The sequence below is a fragment of the Metopolophium dirhodum genome, chromosome 2, assembly GCF_019925205.1.
Source record: "Metopolophium dirhodum isolate CAU chromosome 2, ASM1992520v1, whole genome shotgun sequence".
Taxonomy (NCBI): Eukaryota; Metazoa; Arthropoda; class Insecta; order Hemiptera; family Aphididae; genus Metopolophium; species Metopolophium dirhodum.
This window is the reverse complement of record NC_083561.1, coordinates 8,980,685-8,997,946: the sequence shown is the minus strand read 5'-3', so window position 1 is coordinate 8,997,946 and position 17,262 is coordinate 8,980,685. Positions and strand designations below refer to the sequence as shown.

The 17,262-nt window shown below is 26.2% G+C and overlaps 1 protein-coding gene across 1 annotated transcript in view; it reads left to right on the top strand.

Annotated features, from left to right (window-relative positions):
* LOC132938459 (dopamine receptor 2) overlaps nucleotides 1-16,924 on the top strand; it is a 156,775-nt gene extending 139,851 nt beyond the window's left edge. The window contains exon 4 of the mRNA XM_061005307.1: nucleotides 14,336-16,924. Coding sequence (XP_060861290.1) covers nucleotides 14,336-14,416 — 81 coding nt within the window. The 3' untranslated portion in view covers nucleotides 14,417-16,924. The remainder of the gene's footprint in view (nucleotides 1-14,335) is intronic.
* The last annotated feature ends 338 nt before the right edge of the window (nucleotides 16,925-17,262 follow it).

The following is a 17,262-nucleotide window of genomic DNA, read 5'->3' as shown; positions in this document are numbered from 1 at the left end:
CTCCTGATATATTGTTACAATAGTAGTTCAAAAATATCAAAAATACATAGGCACAATTTTTTTTTATAATTATTTGAAGTTCAATTTTTGACAACATTTATCAAATTTAAAGAATAAAAATGATTTGTAGTTCAAAATTTATATTTTCAACTTTTATAGTTAAGGATTGAAAATTTACAATAAGGTTTCACGTAAGAAGGTTATTGTGTAACCAAATAATCTCAAATATATTAAACCCAGTAAGCTCCATAAAATTAATTTTAGCAAACTCAAAATTAAATAAATTGTATAATAAAAAAGTTAATTAGGCATCAGAACATTTTAGTAAACAAATGAATTGTTCTTAAGTGTATTAAGAATGTAATATTTGATTATAATTATAAATTAACCAAAAATATAGGTAACAACTTTCGAATAAATTAATTTACTATTGTTTTGAAGATAAAAGTAAAATTATAACTTATGATATTAATATCGTAGGCTGGTTTAATAAAAACAAAACTATTTAAAATAATTAATTTGAATTAAAAGTTAAGATTTTTTTATATAAAGATAAATATTTACGTATATTAAAATGTTCATGAAAACTATAGTGATTTAAAAATATAATAAAACCTATATTAACCTTTTAATATCATTAATTCCTTTCCCAATGTTAAGTATATGAAAGCTGAAATTTAGAAAATGCTAACGAGCATTGATTTAATAAATTACTGAACATCATAATTCATAAGTATTTATAATATTATATTAATTTTTTAAGAATAAAATTATATACCATTTAAATATAGCTATAAGTTATAATTCACTATAGTTACTACTCAATTACTTTATTTTCGTCATTTTATAGTAGGTACTTTAGTTGTAATAAACTATACGAAAACATTCCGAACACCCAATCTTATATTTTATACATAAAAATCCCGTGTCACGTCTTTGTCCGGAATAAACTCCGAAACTACTGGACCGATCTTGATGACATTTTTACAATATGTGTAATTTGGCCGAAATTAAAAGATTGGCTAATTTTATTTTAAAAGGGAGAGGATCAACCCCGGGAGGCGCTAAAACGGGAATTTTCAGATTTCAGATGGAAATATTTGTTTATAAATGGTTGCCATTAGTGACGTCGTATAGAATGATTCGTTTTAGAAATTTCAATCCAGAACTATAGTGAATCGTTAATTCGTTGCCACGAGAACAAACAAACCATTTATTATATACATCGACGATTTGTTATTGTATATATACATATTCAATGTAAATTTTTATTCTATAAAAATGTGAAATGAATATCTTTGTACAGGCTAAACTCTGAAACTACTTATCAGATCTTCTTGATTTTTTTTTTTTAAACGGAAGTATTTCACGGAAGATTTATAAGAAAGAAAATTTTAGGAAAATCCACCGGTGTATAACATATTGGTTGCGATTGGTTAATCGGGCATGTTTGTTGATTTGTATTATTATCTTTTGTCAATATACAAATATATATAATATATACAAGAAGATCTGATAAATAGTTCCAGAGTTTAATGTTTGTGGGTAGATTAGACCTCTGGGAAGAAGATAGGTTAATTTGCAAAGGGTTAAATTTGTTTTTTTTTTATTCATCGAATTTTAGTTTGGTTAGGTTAGGATAAGATTTTGTATAAATTGATTATATTAATCAACCGTAGGTAGAATTAACTAAAAACGACAAACTTGGTATAACTTTGATACTTTAGAGTTAAATCATACACTTACGTACAAACAACACAGTGTCCTCGATCTACCGCAGGTAGATTGCCTACCCGATAATGTACTGCTGCGAATCAGAACATTTTTATTCCGGGCAACGGAAAATTTAAGATAAATTTTGAACACCATACACGATACACCGAATATTAAATATTGAATTGAACAAAGTTTGAGTCATATAGAGTTGATACATCTAACGGGCAATAAAGTCCTCCAGAGGGATAAACGTAGCACCCAAACCACTGGGCGGATCTGGTTGAAATTTTCAGGATGGATTAATATTATAAATTCACCGTGCTTTAAGAAAGGATTTTTAGAAATTCAACCCCTAAAGGGGAAATTAAGTGGTTGTAAGTATGTAACAGTGACGCCATCATCTTTATTCTATATTTATTTATTTATATATTATTAAATTACATATTACCATTACTATTACCATAACCATTACCATTACCAATTACCCTTACCATTACCAATTATCAATTAAACGGAGTGGCCGACCCGAGTTCGATACCCCGGACATTTTTCTTCGGGCAAGTCACGGTGTCCGGAGAACAAGTGCCGCCATCCCCCACCAGGGGCAAGGCAGAAACTTACGGGTGCCCCATTAGAAATTCTGCCAAAATAACCCACATACGTATCAACCTACCCAACCTAAAAACCCTACAGTTCCCTCCCCACACCCAATGGTCTATGTTGCCGAGGGTTTCTAAAAAAAAAAAAAATAATAATAATAGTCTTTATGCTAAATTTGGTGTAGATACAGTAAAAAGAAAGCGTCTAACTGGAAATATTAATAATGGGCATTTTAATATTTATTTATCTATTTCTAATATTCTTAATGTTACAGAAAATGTAATTGTTACTTCAGAGGGCGATTTGTCTATTTCTAAAAATGTTAGTGTCACAGACAATTTAATTAATAAAAGTAAGAAGCGTTGCTGTGCTGGATGTACAGATAGACCTCGAACCAACCAAGTCAAGGAAGCTAAAAAAAAAGCTGAGAAAACCATTTTTCGGTCTGAAAATCAATTGCGCAAATGGAAAATTATTAAATTAACTGGTCTTGCATATGAACCCACAATAGATTATAAAAATTACATTGGCACTATAACCAAAATCGTAATATATGACATATTTTTTTAAACAATCTTATTCAGATTTTATTTAACTAGACAATATTTAATCTTACCAGATAACAACAATACATAAGCCCGGCAACGACGGGTAATTCAGCTAGTATATTATATTATATTTAATACATTATACATATTATACATAGTATACACCCCCTTCGCCATCCCTTGGATCCGCGCCTGGTAGATACTACTTAAAACCTGATAAATTATGATTTGTATAGTAAATATAGTGATAACCTATTCAATATTATTGGCAGTTTTTCACTAAATTATCGACATTTAAAATTTAACTTATAACCGAATATTCTGATGGGTAAACGAGAATATCAGTACAATATTTATACAGTATTATTTTTATTTTAAGTTTTTTTTCATTAAATAACCCACGGAACCATAGGCCATTGGGTGTTTTTTTTTTTGAACTGTGAGGGAGGGTACTGTAGGTTTCTAAACACGTGTGTTTTAGTTTTGCAGAATTTTCAAGTGGGCACCCGTAGGTATCTACCATGGCCGAGTGGGGGATGGTGGCACTTCTCTCCAGACACCGTGACTGCCCGAAGAGAAGTGCCGCCTATGGCCGAGATTCGAACCGGCAACGGTGCGCGTCGAAAACGACGCCTTAGTCCACTCAGCCACTCCGTCCCCTTAAAAATAGTATTATTAATAAAGCTAAAAAAAAAGGTATTTGAAGAAAAACACATATCATCTTAATGAATAATTTCCTCGTTGGGTTTAGAATTTTAAATGTTAAAAGCTAATAAAGAACCTTTTACACACAGCTGTTAATATTCAAATACAAACAAATTATTAGTTTAGTAGATAGGCGTACTTTATCGTATATATTGTATGTTTAGGTGCTTACCTTGTACCTAAACATGACTTTAAAACTAAAATTATATCCTCTTTTTACACTTTTTAAATTATAAAATGTTCACTTGTTAATTTTTCAGCTTGTCCAAATGACTTTCCCAGTAACTTAATTACATTCATACAATTTTATGTATTTTTATTTATCTAATGATGAATTATTTATATTCTACCTGTTTATTTTCTCATGTACTATTTCTAAACATGTATAAAATATTAGCTAGGTTTTCATACCACAGAAACTTATTATAACGTTTATAACGTATATTTTATAATTTCTTAAAACAATTCTGCGATATAATGATAAATGTATGTCATGTATTTTCAGAGATAAAATAATGTTCCTAATTTGTTAATAATAATTATTCTAAAAAATTCTAATGTACCGCTTGATTTTTAGCGTTATTTCCCCTGGAGAAGTTATCAGTAGTATATATTATATTATATAAATGAATCAAATTCGATATCTTTTTTCTTATTATTGAGATACCAAATTCATTTACAGTATACGCATATAGCACAATATTTTTATACCTACATTATATTGTACCTGAGATATAAAAATTAAAAATTATCTTCTAAAATATCCAAATATTTACTGTACATATGGAATAATGTGTAAAATTATAATTATAGAAATACTATTATTGTATGGATGTTATATGCAATAAATAAAACCACAATATACAACATAAAATATTTCATCAATCATTTGGTGTGTTATTTATGTGGAACACATTAAACTAAATCCAACCTCAGTTTAATTTATAAAAATGATTTATTGTTTGCTTAATATCCTACTATCTTGACTGATGATCTAAATAGTTTATGTTATAGCAATTATTATTACCTAGTTTACATTTGAAACCATATTTTTAGAGGTAATAAAATATTTGATAAGAATTAATGTATGATGCAATGACATATAGCTAAATTTACGATTGGTATTTTTTGACCCTTGTTTTAAATTTTTAATCCTTAGCTATAAAAGTTGAACATTTTATACATTTGTAACTACAAAATAATTATTAAATTTTAAATTTGATACATTTTGACAAAATTTGAACTTTAAATGCTTATAAAAAAAAATTGTGCCTATGAATTTTTAATATTTTTAACTGCTATTGTAACAATATATCAGGAGCCTTGTATTCAATTTTCACGCTTTTTACTCAACAAACAAAATTGAATTGATATTTATAGAAAAAAAAACTAAAAAAAATTGAAAACTGACAATGTCCGTAAACAGCTCAAAAAGAGTCAAATTACTTTCAAAATTGTATGGTGTATAGAAAATGCTAATATAAACATTCAGTGAAATTTTCAAGTATCTCTACAGTCATTCATTTTTTAATTATAATAAAATAAGAAAATCGTTACATGAGAAATCGAGTAGATATCAAATGTTGTAAAAATATGAATTTCAAACGCTCATAAAAATTTAATTTGATTTGCTTGTAGATATTTTTTTTTTGATAAAGGTAGACAAACTTATGAGGAATCTTGTATTACATTTTCAAATCTTAGAATTAAAAAGAAAAATTTTTATGAATTCTCAACACAAAATAATTTGCTCATTTTCGTGATTTTTCCGTATTTTGTCAATATTCAACTTTAAATGCTTACAAATAAAAACTGTGACTAAGAATTTTTAATATTTTTCAAATATCATTGTAACAATATAGTAGGAGCCTTGTATTAAATTTTCAAGTATTTTCACCTAACAAAAAAAGTTTTATTGACATTCATAGAAAAAAAGACTAATAAAATTGGAAACAGAAAATATTCCTAAACAGTTCAAAACAAATCAAAATATTTTTAAAATGTTATCGTGTATAGAAAATGCAAATATAAATAACCAGTGAAAATGTCATGTATATGTATTTAGAGTAACACCAAAAACCAAAATCGATTTTCTCAAAAACAAATTTTGCGTAAAAATTCCCGTTTTTCCTTAATTTTTCTTTTGTTTTTCACGGCGCTTTTGAAAACTATTTAAAATTTGAAAATTTGACCTCCTGAATGCACCAACTAGATTCACTTTCCCATCAAACAAGATACCGGTTTTACTGCCCCAAACCGTGATCACAGACATAAAAATAAAAAAACACACATCATTGTAAAATCAATACATTCATCGCCCTTAGTTTGATACAGAACAATTTTTTACAGAATAAAATATGGATGTTTTTCTTTTAAATAACGAATTAAAAAAAAAATGCTTAATGGAATACTTTATTTTACATAATATATACAAAACTTGTAAATATTATGAATTTTAAAGACTTAATAATTTCCATTTACAACATGATAAAAATATTACTATAAAATTCAAAATAAAACAGTGTCTTTAGGAAGTACAAATGTATTTTAAATATTTGTTCACAGATAATTTAAAATAAAACCATTTAGCTATTCTGAAGTGGACAACTATGAAGGATATTTTTAATTGATTCTTCTGTGTCAGTGTGACTACATTTTTTATAATGTTTTATTATTCATGTTTTAATGTTTATATAGGTACCTACATCATATTATTAATATTATGTCTATATAAAGAATGTAGAATAATTTTCATTGTACGATTACTGTCAGACCCCTGCATATATTTACTTTTAAAGGATCACGTCGCCTGTAGTCACTCTGTGTATGTTCGTATAGAGTAACGATTTTTTTATGATTTATAATGTGTCAAAAATGGTGAAATTTTGTGTTTTAAAAAAAAACCATACACAGTATTATATATTACATAAAAATAATATTATTTATGATATTTTAAAATAAACATGATTTATTTTAATTTATTGAAATAATGTAACTAAATAAGTTAATCACATTATATAGTAAAGTGATATTAAACAATAGTTTTGAATAATGAGAAACACGGATGATTATAAAAGATTAATTTTTTTATACAGACAACCAACAAAGTAGGTGTACAAATACAATACGAATAGATTATTATTCTGCACGATATTCAAGTTGATATTTTTTATGTTTCAAAAAAAAAAAATAGTTAGTATTTTATACCCATTGTTTATTTTAATAGTTTCCAGTTTTCCACCTATTTATTTATATCATACATTATTATTGTTATGTAACTTAATATAAATCAATATCAACGTATCGTAGATTGGTGTGTATAATGTATAAACATGTTACATAATATGATGTAGGTACCTATAAACCTGATATGATATAATAAATATAATTCAAATCTGATATAAATAGGTTTAAAATTAGGCTAAATTTTTAAAAAAAACATCACTGATTAAAAAATAATATATTTATATTATGTAAATGTAAACGTACAAAAAATACACATAAATATAATTATTCCCGGCGCTTTTGAAAATTATTGAGTTTTAAATTTTGACCTCCTGAATGCACCAATCAGATTCAATTTCCCATCGAACAAGATATTGTTGAAGAAAATCGAAGCAGTGCTCTGCACCAAACAGTGATGATAGATACAAAAATTTAAAAATTTAAAATTTAAAAAATTTAAAAAATTTAAAAAAACACACATTGTTATAAAATAAATATATTTATCACTCCGCTCAGAATCTTAAAGGAAATTGATTTTGTCAAAAACTAGTAATGAGTAATAGTTTTAGTTTTTTTTTTAGTTTTTCTAGATTATTGTTAGAAGTAGGTAGGTACTTACTGAGAATTTTTAACTTTTTACTATCAAAAATAACAATTAGATCATATTTTCTACCCGAAAACAACCTTAAAAGTTAAAATTAAAGATTTTGTCTAGCGATGACGTCGGACTTACCACAAAACACACACACACACACACATCAGGAGATACAAAATTCACAATTATAATATGAACAAAAGCAAAATGGTTTAAATACTGTAAATAGCGAATTCTTAACCACAGTATTATAATAGTGTACAAAGAGATTTGTTTCTGTTAACTATAATTATTAAAACTACAGTATCTTAAATGATTTTATATAATTACTAGCTGATCCCGTGCACTTCGTTACCCGTTAAATGTACAAACTGTATATGACTCAAACTTTGTTCAATGCGTTAATTAATATTTAGTGTATGATGTTCTAGATTTATCTTAATAAAAATTCTGATTCGCAGCAGTATATTATCAGGTAGGCAATCTACCTGCGCTAGATCGCGGACCCCGTGCTGTTTGTACATAAGTGTATGATTGAACTCTAAAGTATCAAAGTTATACCAAGTTTGTCGTTTTTACTTAATTCCACCTACGGTGGATTAATATAATCAATTAATACAAAATCCTAACCTAACCTAACCGTACTAAAATCCGATGAATAAAAAAAAACCAAATTTAATCCTTTTTAAATTAGCCTATCTTCTTCCCAGTGGTCTAATCTACACACAAAAAAATTCATTTTTATATATATATATTGACAAAAAATAATAATACAAATCAACAAACATGCCCGATTAACTAATAGCAACCAATATATATAATACACTATTATTATTTTTATTTTTATTTTTTTCTGGACAACCCTTATCACTTAGGGGTATGAAAAATAGATAGTAGCTGATTCTCAGACCTACTGAATATGCATATAAAATTTCATAAAAATCGGTCAAGCCATTTCAGAGGAGTATGGTGGTAACTAACATTGTGACACGAGAATTTTATATATTAGATTTGAGTTAATATAATAACCAACAACAAAATGGGTACCTACGTTGATATATATAATATACTATGGAAAACTAAAAAGTTCATATCCTTTTAAAATTGGTATTGTATATATTTGTGAATGAGTCTAACTAGATTTACTGTTAATGTGCTTATAATTTCCTTTAAAGTATCCATAACCACATAAATGAATTAATCACGAAGTTATATTCTAATCTGGTAATAAGAAGAGACGCAAATTGAATTATTTCTCAAGGCACTGATTATATAAACTTTAAACTTGTATTGTTTGCATAGGTACATTTTGAAAGTTGTGTAATTTTATTATTATGCATACAGTAATATTATAATATAGCCTATAGGATAATATCTCAGAGCTCATACCACTTATTTTCTCTTAAATATTTTATTTTACAAACAATTTTTGTATTATAAATATTTATTTTTATGATATCATACATTTTAAAAACTTGAAACTAAAAATATATTTTGGCCAGCAATAGATTGATATAGTGCTGTGGCTGTATTATTTACATTATTCGAAATATCGAGAAAAATTATAAGTTTCAAATAGATCACTGGATACCTACATTCAGGGATGGTGGCACTTCTCTCCGGACACCGTGACTTGCCCGAAGAAAAATGCCGCCCGCGGCCGGGTTCAAACCGGCGCCTGTGTGCGTTACAACCGACGACTTAATCCGCTCGGCCACTCTATCTTCCCATTTTTAAATTATTTAACATTAAAACACAATTATAGAATTGTAGCTCTAAACACAAAAAAACCACACATGATTTATAGGTAAAATAAACAATACAAGGTTTTTATTAGAATAGTATGACAATTATTATTTAAATAATTTAGGTTTATTAATATGGCGAATAATGATTATACTTTTCGTTGTCAGTTTTCCCTTTTTACCTATTATAGGTATATATGTAACCTACAATGTTTATAGCCACTGTCAGAAACAAAATGTATTCATATATTATTATGTAAAGTAATTTTATTGTTATTTTTTGATAAATTATAGGAGGTACAGACACAATTTGTGCACCTTCTACCTATACATAGGACAATAGAACATAGGTAATGTTTAGATTTAATAATAATAAATATTATTATGTTCAGTTTACATATTGGTACCTATCATAATTTCTTTAAAAAAATACAATTTAAAAATGCTCATAACTTACTTATAAAAATTTAAATATCAATAAAAACATAAGATATAATTAGATGATATATATTATAATATTTTTACCTTTAAGTTTAATATGTAAATCCACTGTAATATTTAAAGCTAACAGCACAAAATTGATTCTATTGAACGAACATTTTCTGTGTTCTACATTTGTAAAACAGGAGACAGCACTTGGGGTATAATGTCCTCTTAACATAAGTTTCTTTTGACATTTAAAAATATTTGTTTTCTTGTGGTAATTTTAATGAATCATTATCAGTAGCATAAAGACCATTGGAACACTTATTACTTTTAAAACATGATGTATATACTATATAATATATTAAACCATTCTGAATTTAAAGTGTTGTACTTTACATTATGTAAGTATGAATTCAATAACTAATATACGACACATTTTTATTGAATTGTGTAATTAATAATTTTAAAGATATTACCTTATTGCTATTGAGTATATATTGTACAAAATATACTCAATGCCATTACTTATTATGAATTAATAATATTCAATAAAATGAATGTTCATGTTCAACATGTTGTATTTATAAACGTTTTAAATTTGTATCATTGATTCATATAAATTCATATTATAAACAATATTACATTGGTTTAAACCTTTAAACTTTTAATTGTGTATTTGTTATCACAAAAAAAAATCAAGATCGTTTAACTTTATTTTTGACGGAAAACAAATATATTTGAAATTGTTATTAGTTATTAGTTTTATTTTTTATCAGTGATATACATCGGCCCATGACGGGACGCGTGATATTCTACTCAATACATAAAATGTAAAACGTTATTAAAAAAGTATATACTCTATAGGACGTTATAACTAAATCCCTAAAGCAAGATCGAAACTTCAATTTATAAACATGAATATTGTAATGTGGTCTTATATGAAATGAGAGGATGAGGGGGTAAAAAGGGTAACGCAATAACTATACGGTTTCGGTGTTTATAATATGGGCAGTGAAAATATTAAAAGCTTTTCAAAGGTTAAAAAAATACATCAAAATAACATATAATAGCTATAGGTTAGTTTCTCGTTCCGGTTCTGTCATTCCTGATGCACTGGCCGGTATATTATTTGATTAGTTTCGTGCGAACTCGTTTAAAATTGCCTAACGAGATTAGTGACTAGAAGTTAAATTCTAGGGTAATTTAGGTTAATTCCTTTTAACGAATGGTAGGTTTATAAAGAGTACCTAACATATAATAAAATCCCACTTTTATTATTTAATTTACTCGCACTACATACAGAAACCTTTCACAATCATATAAATTATACTTATCTAAATATGCGATTATTAAATATTTCGCTACATATGCGTAAAGTTGTTTCACTCAGTTATATAATACACACATATGTACATATGTGTGGTGGGGGAGGGAAATGAGATAATAGTATTATAAAAATCGAAAAGAGTATATTATTAATGATATTTTACTACGAAATGGTACAATAAGTGTCTTCATTTGTATGTTTAACCATTTTCGATATATTTTAATGCTATAATTGGTCCATACATTGATCATATCACATCGATATAGTTAAGATACACTTTTACCGAAAAATTAAAATGTTAAAATTATTACCTAATACGAGTATTAAACTATTTAATCAAGATGCATAATAGATAAAAATAAATTAAAAAAACAACTACATCTTCGAAATTAAAACACAAAGTATATAAAACATCTTGCAACAATTTACATGAAAACTAAATGCTCAAGTGGAATATCACTTATCACATTGTAATTTAAGAAGCCTAAATCAATCTACAACACGTGTTAAAACTAAAGGAAAATGGAATCATAAATCATTTTAATCTCTAAGTAAACCCAGTATCAAAATTGCGTTCCGTTGGATGTGTGCCATCCCAAGAATCGCTTAAGTTTGAATAAGTTTAAACTATAGAAAACTGAATAAACTGACTCAAATGGTAAATGAAAAATATTAGTTACTGATATTCATAAATAATGATAAAGGGTCATTTACACAGTATATTTGGTTCAGTGAAACACTTTATATAGATATATAAAATATATATTAATATTATATAATACCTATTATTATCCCAGACATCATTTTGAAATGATAATATTATAATGATATAATAATATTTTTAGTCAACATTTGCAGTCAAACATATGCATTTAGGTACATATCATTAACTACAACTGTCTACAGGCAAATTAATAATTATATTTATTTTACAAATATGATTTTTATTTTAAATATTATTAAAAATGTGTATGATTTTCAATTCAATACGTTTTAAGCCACAAATAAACTCAATATATTTTTGATACTATAAGTAATAGCATTGATTAAATATAATATTTAATCAATGGTAGTAACTAGTAGTAATCAATGGTACCTACCTTAATAAAATTTAATTTTACACACAGTTGTAACGAAATTGCCTATACAATGCTCCGTACTAAATAAATTATGTTCATTGACGAAAATTGACTTTCCTACTTAACACATAAATAGCATTCTAGCACTCTAAAAACGGGAACATAAAGAAAATCCCGCAGTGAGCACAATAAACTTAGATTTAAACATTTAACATATTTGTGTATTGCGTACTGCGTGAATATTAGAGTTCAAAAAGTGCTTTAAAGTTTATATATATACTATTTGTAAGTTCTTATATACCATAATTGTGTGGAATACAATGTACATCGGTATGTCGAAGTTAAAACTATACTAAATTGTGTACATTATTCTTGAGGTTAATGGTATATATTGTATGATGATATACAGGTTTTTAACATTTGACGAAAATACAGTTTTAAAAAAAAACAAAATGTTAAGTACTTGGCAAAGGCGCAAGAGTATGGTTGATAAATCTTGTTGAACGTTTCGTTAACGTTTTTTTTTTCATTTTTGAAAATGTAATTTTCTATTTTATTAGTATAAACTAATTACTCGATATATAGGTATGGACTCAAATGAAAGATCTTTAACACAAAAATAATGATAGTTTTCTTAATTTGTTTTATACCTTACTAATTACAATAATTACAGTATCAACCATAATATTATATTATATAGGTACATGTTTATTCTCAATAAACCAACAGTAATAACCAACTGATTTAAATAAAGGTCTTTAACTATATTGCTACGACGTGATACAATTGTTGAATAATTGTGTTGTAGTACGATTATTATCTGGGTTTGCATTATATGAGCATGATTCCACTGCTGAAAATATTGGTTTCTGAAAGTATTTAGTTTTATCCAATAGGTAATATATTATACTATATTTTAATAAGCTACAAAAAATAAAAATGAAAATATAATAATATTCTTTAATTTAAAATAATAGCATTGTGTGTCAACAATGCCTTAAACTTTAAAATTGTTTTCATCCAAATTAAATATAAAATGCATTTTAATGAAAACATACATTTTTTAAATGATAATATTCTCCTTATACACACACATTAAACACAATATCTTCATACACCAAACATAAAAAATTATTGTTAATCTGCTAAAATAAACACACATAAGCGCAATTACATGCATTTATTCATTATAACATTTGTATACATCAACTTAGCTAGTAGTGTCAGTACTCGGTATATTGGAAATGGATCCATAGGAAATGTATATAATTATATTAATTATTAGTCTTAAAAAAAATCGAAGAAAGAAAATACAATGTTTGTAAAAAATGTAGAATATACATTCTTACAAACGAACAAAAATGTGTATGACACTAGGGTTGTTAGCTGCTTATAGTATCGTGTTATTTTAAGAATAATAATATCCCTATGGTTATAGCGAATTTAATTTAGCGTATATCATACATTCATTATTCGTTTCATACGTATATATATGGGTATTGCGTACACGCACTTTATAGGTACCTATAAGCACAAAAGATTTGCATTGGATGATAGTTATTTGTACTTTCATAAAAAAATAAAACACTCGAATGGTTTCAAAGAAGTATTGAAAACATAAGGTCGAAAATAAAGCAATAAAACTGAATTAAATTTATTGTAATATTATGCGGTTTGACTATTTATTTGGACACAAGTATGTTAAACTGACCCAAGTGCTATTTTATTTACATTCTTATATTGAGTTTGCGAAAGAAAATATTATTTAGGATTCACTATAACATAATAGCACACGTTTTTTATTACCTCAAATTTCAATAATATAGATACAGTAGTAAATATAGCCGTGCTGCAAGGCCTGCACTGTGCGATCGTGTTTATGAAATATTCATTTTTATTTATACATTTTTAGGAAAAACGACATGTGCTAAACATATTTGACTAGCCTATAGGCTATAGGTATATATAATAAATTATAAATATTTTCCCGGCCATATTATGCGATGATTACAATTACAGTATACCTACACTGCAGTACGGTGTATTTGAATGTAAACTTCAACCGGTGACTCACACATTCAAACGCCGATTTTGGATCTCGTAAGCTTCAGATTTAAAATGTCACAACACACTGACTTTCAATCATTTATACAAAAAATGTAATCTTAAAACATGTAGTTGGTACTATGACAGTTTTGTGCAATTTATTTTATTTCTTATTAATTTTTTCTTGCTCAATAACTCCGACACGGTTGAAATTAAGAATTATCATTACCAAAATGGATCATAAATCAAAAAAAGTGGAAGACCACTGCACTTTATTATATATATTATATGCGTATACTTTTATGTCTGAATTTTATTTTCAGTACATGGGAGCGTCTATGGTATTAGCTCCGGCCACGGTCACATACGCCACTGTCAACCAACAAGACATGTTCAACATCTGAGTAAACCTTGACAACTTAAAATAATTCATTGTATGAGCGAGAAAACGCTCAAGGAAGATTCACATCGAGATATCAATCATATAAGTATAATGTTGTGTCGTTTTATTTATTTTAAAATTATTATTTATCTTCTATAAGACCTAACTCGTACGATTGGCTACGTCCTACGTGCTAAATGTTTATTGTTATAATGATATTTCTTAATTATATCTTTTAAAGCAAACTATCGGTGGACAGCGATTTGTTCCGTGAAAGGGTTGAGACAGCCCCTCGGATGGGGTGAAGTATAATAATAAGTCAATCGCCTCTATAATCCTCCTATTTTTATTTGACATTATTATACACTAGTTGAATAAAATAATAAATGCTCACTTAGATGTCATCCGTCATGTTATTCATTATTATTATTGAAATGTTATAATTATTTTTTAAGTTAATAATTAGAATAGACTGATACTATGTATATTTTATAAATTACTTAACTACCCGGAAAATATATGTTTACCTTTTCGGTCATATCATGCGCGTATAAGGATAAACATGGTAAATAATATTTTACCTAGGTATGAGCATGACATTCATTTTCCCCTATTTTTATTCTTTTTCGGTAAAACTGTATTCCAAAATGTATTTTAATATTATTGTATTTAATATTTATGTAAAAAGTATTTTAAAAATATATTGTAAATACTAATTTAAAATTTAAAGTTACAGGGATTTATCCAAGTTTTTCTATGCTCTTCATTTTTTTAATATCTGCAAAAAACAATAGGAGTTATTAAGGAGTTTACAATTATAATTTAATACCATACAATTATAAAAACTAAATTCATAAGATATCCCGTCTCCAATAAAAATTAAGTAAATTATAATATAAATATATAAATTGAAAATATTTTAATAATAAAATTGTGATAGAAAATTCTTCTCATTATCATTTAAGAACTCATCACCATTTATCGTCTTCATTAAAATGTATGAATATTTTCTATCAAGGTAATACGCGGTATATTAATATTACATATTTACTAAAATAGCCGATTTCTCAGATATTTAAAATCATATTTTAGTTTTTAATCGTTGTTAGGTATATACAAACTAAAAACTATATTCATGTTTTCATGATTTAAAACATTGTGTTACTTGAATTAAATATTCATAATTCATATAAGTGTGTGTACACTATACGTATGAGTGTAATTGTGTGTGTGTGCGCGCGCGTGAGAGAATATATTTTTTCAACAAAAAAATTTTTAAAACATTTCACTTCTTAAGCTTTTCATGCTAGCTAATTTTATACAAATCTATAAGTAGATACCTACTGCTAAATATTTTTAACAAATATATTTTGGTGTAGGTACATCAGATTAAGTTAGGTACGGTTTTACCAGTTATTCCCATTATACCTAGGTATAAACTAAAAACTATATAAAAAATGTAGGTACTAGCATTAGTACTAAGTATTTCAAGTAATAAGCTAACGTGCCATATACCAGCAGGCTATATGGAGACGGATTATAATTTTAAATTTAGATCAAAAGTAAACTGAAAAGTCATATTCATAATACCTTAGACATAAGTCTTACCTACCAATTTCATAAGATAATATTAAAAATTACTAAGATCGATAAAATTTTAATTTTGGTTTTAAAATAAATATCTTTAAAAACATAGAAGTATTGGATAAATCTCTGGTATTAATAATATAAGCAATAAGCTTTTGTATTAAAGACGAAAGTATACTCCATAACCTTCAGGAAATTATACATTACTTTTTCAATGTGATTTTTTATTATTTCGGAGATACATTAATAGTATTAACCCTATAATATCTGTCTTTTATTTTTTTTAATCAAATCATTCAGGTGACTGTTTTATTTCCACATAAAAGTGTTTAATGATTTAGCAATAATCGTGTATGAATGAAATAGGTTTGTAGCAAAAATCTTAAAATCCGTTGTAACTACCTACCTATATAATATTAGGCAACAACTAGCTAATCAAAGAGAAGCATATTATTATAATCATTCTGTATTTTTTATAGAACCCAGTTTTATTTTGCTTTAAAAACTTTAATTAAAAATTAAATAATTATATCGTAATTATTTTTTATTTTATTCAAAACGGACTTTAGTAATAACCCATAACTTTATGTGTTTAAATATATTCTAATATAACTAGACTATAGGGTTTTCAACAATAGCAACGTTTTTAGAACTATAGTTAATTATTATACTAGTTTATAATAAATATGATTTATATAAAAACAAATTAATTTAATTTAAAAATATCAATTGTAATGGTTGTTTTATGTAAGTAATATTTTTTTTTAACAATATTTTTAGAGAAGAATTCATTACTTCTCATAAAATCTAGTCATATTTTTACCAATACATTACCATATTGATATTTGTTACTCTTTTTTAATCAATTTGAAGTAATCGCATGTACCACACTATTATAGTATTATAAACTACATACGTATAAACTATATATAAATATGTATAAATAAACGTAATATCTGTATTATATATAAATAACTCCATATGTTCATAAAATTATAATTGTATTAATGTTGATCGTAATTAAAATAATAAATGATCTCTTTTTCTTTGTATGTATACTATTTATTTGCCGATCAAGTGTTCACCATTATATTATATTATAAATGTTTAAAAATAATTTAAATTAGTGCCTACACCTACATATAGGTACATTTGAAAACCTACATAATGGTAAAATAGTTCCAATTTGTTGTTAAAATAGTAAACTTTTTACATTTCAGGATACCAAGATGAAAAAAAGCAAGTTAATGTGAAAACGGCAAAAATAAATCCACAGGGCTT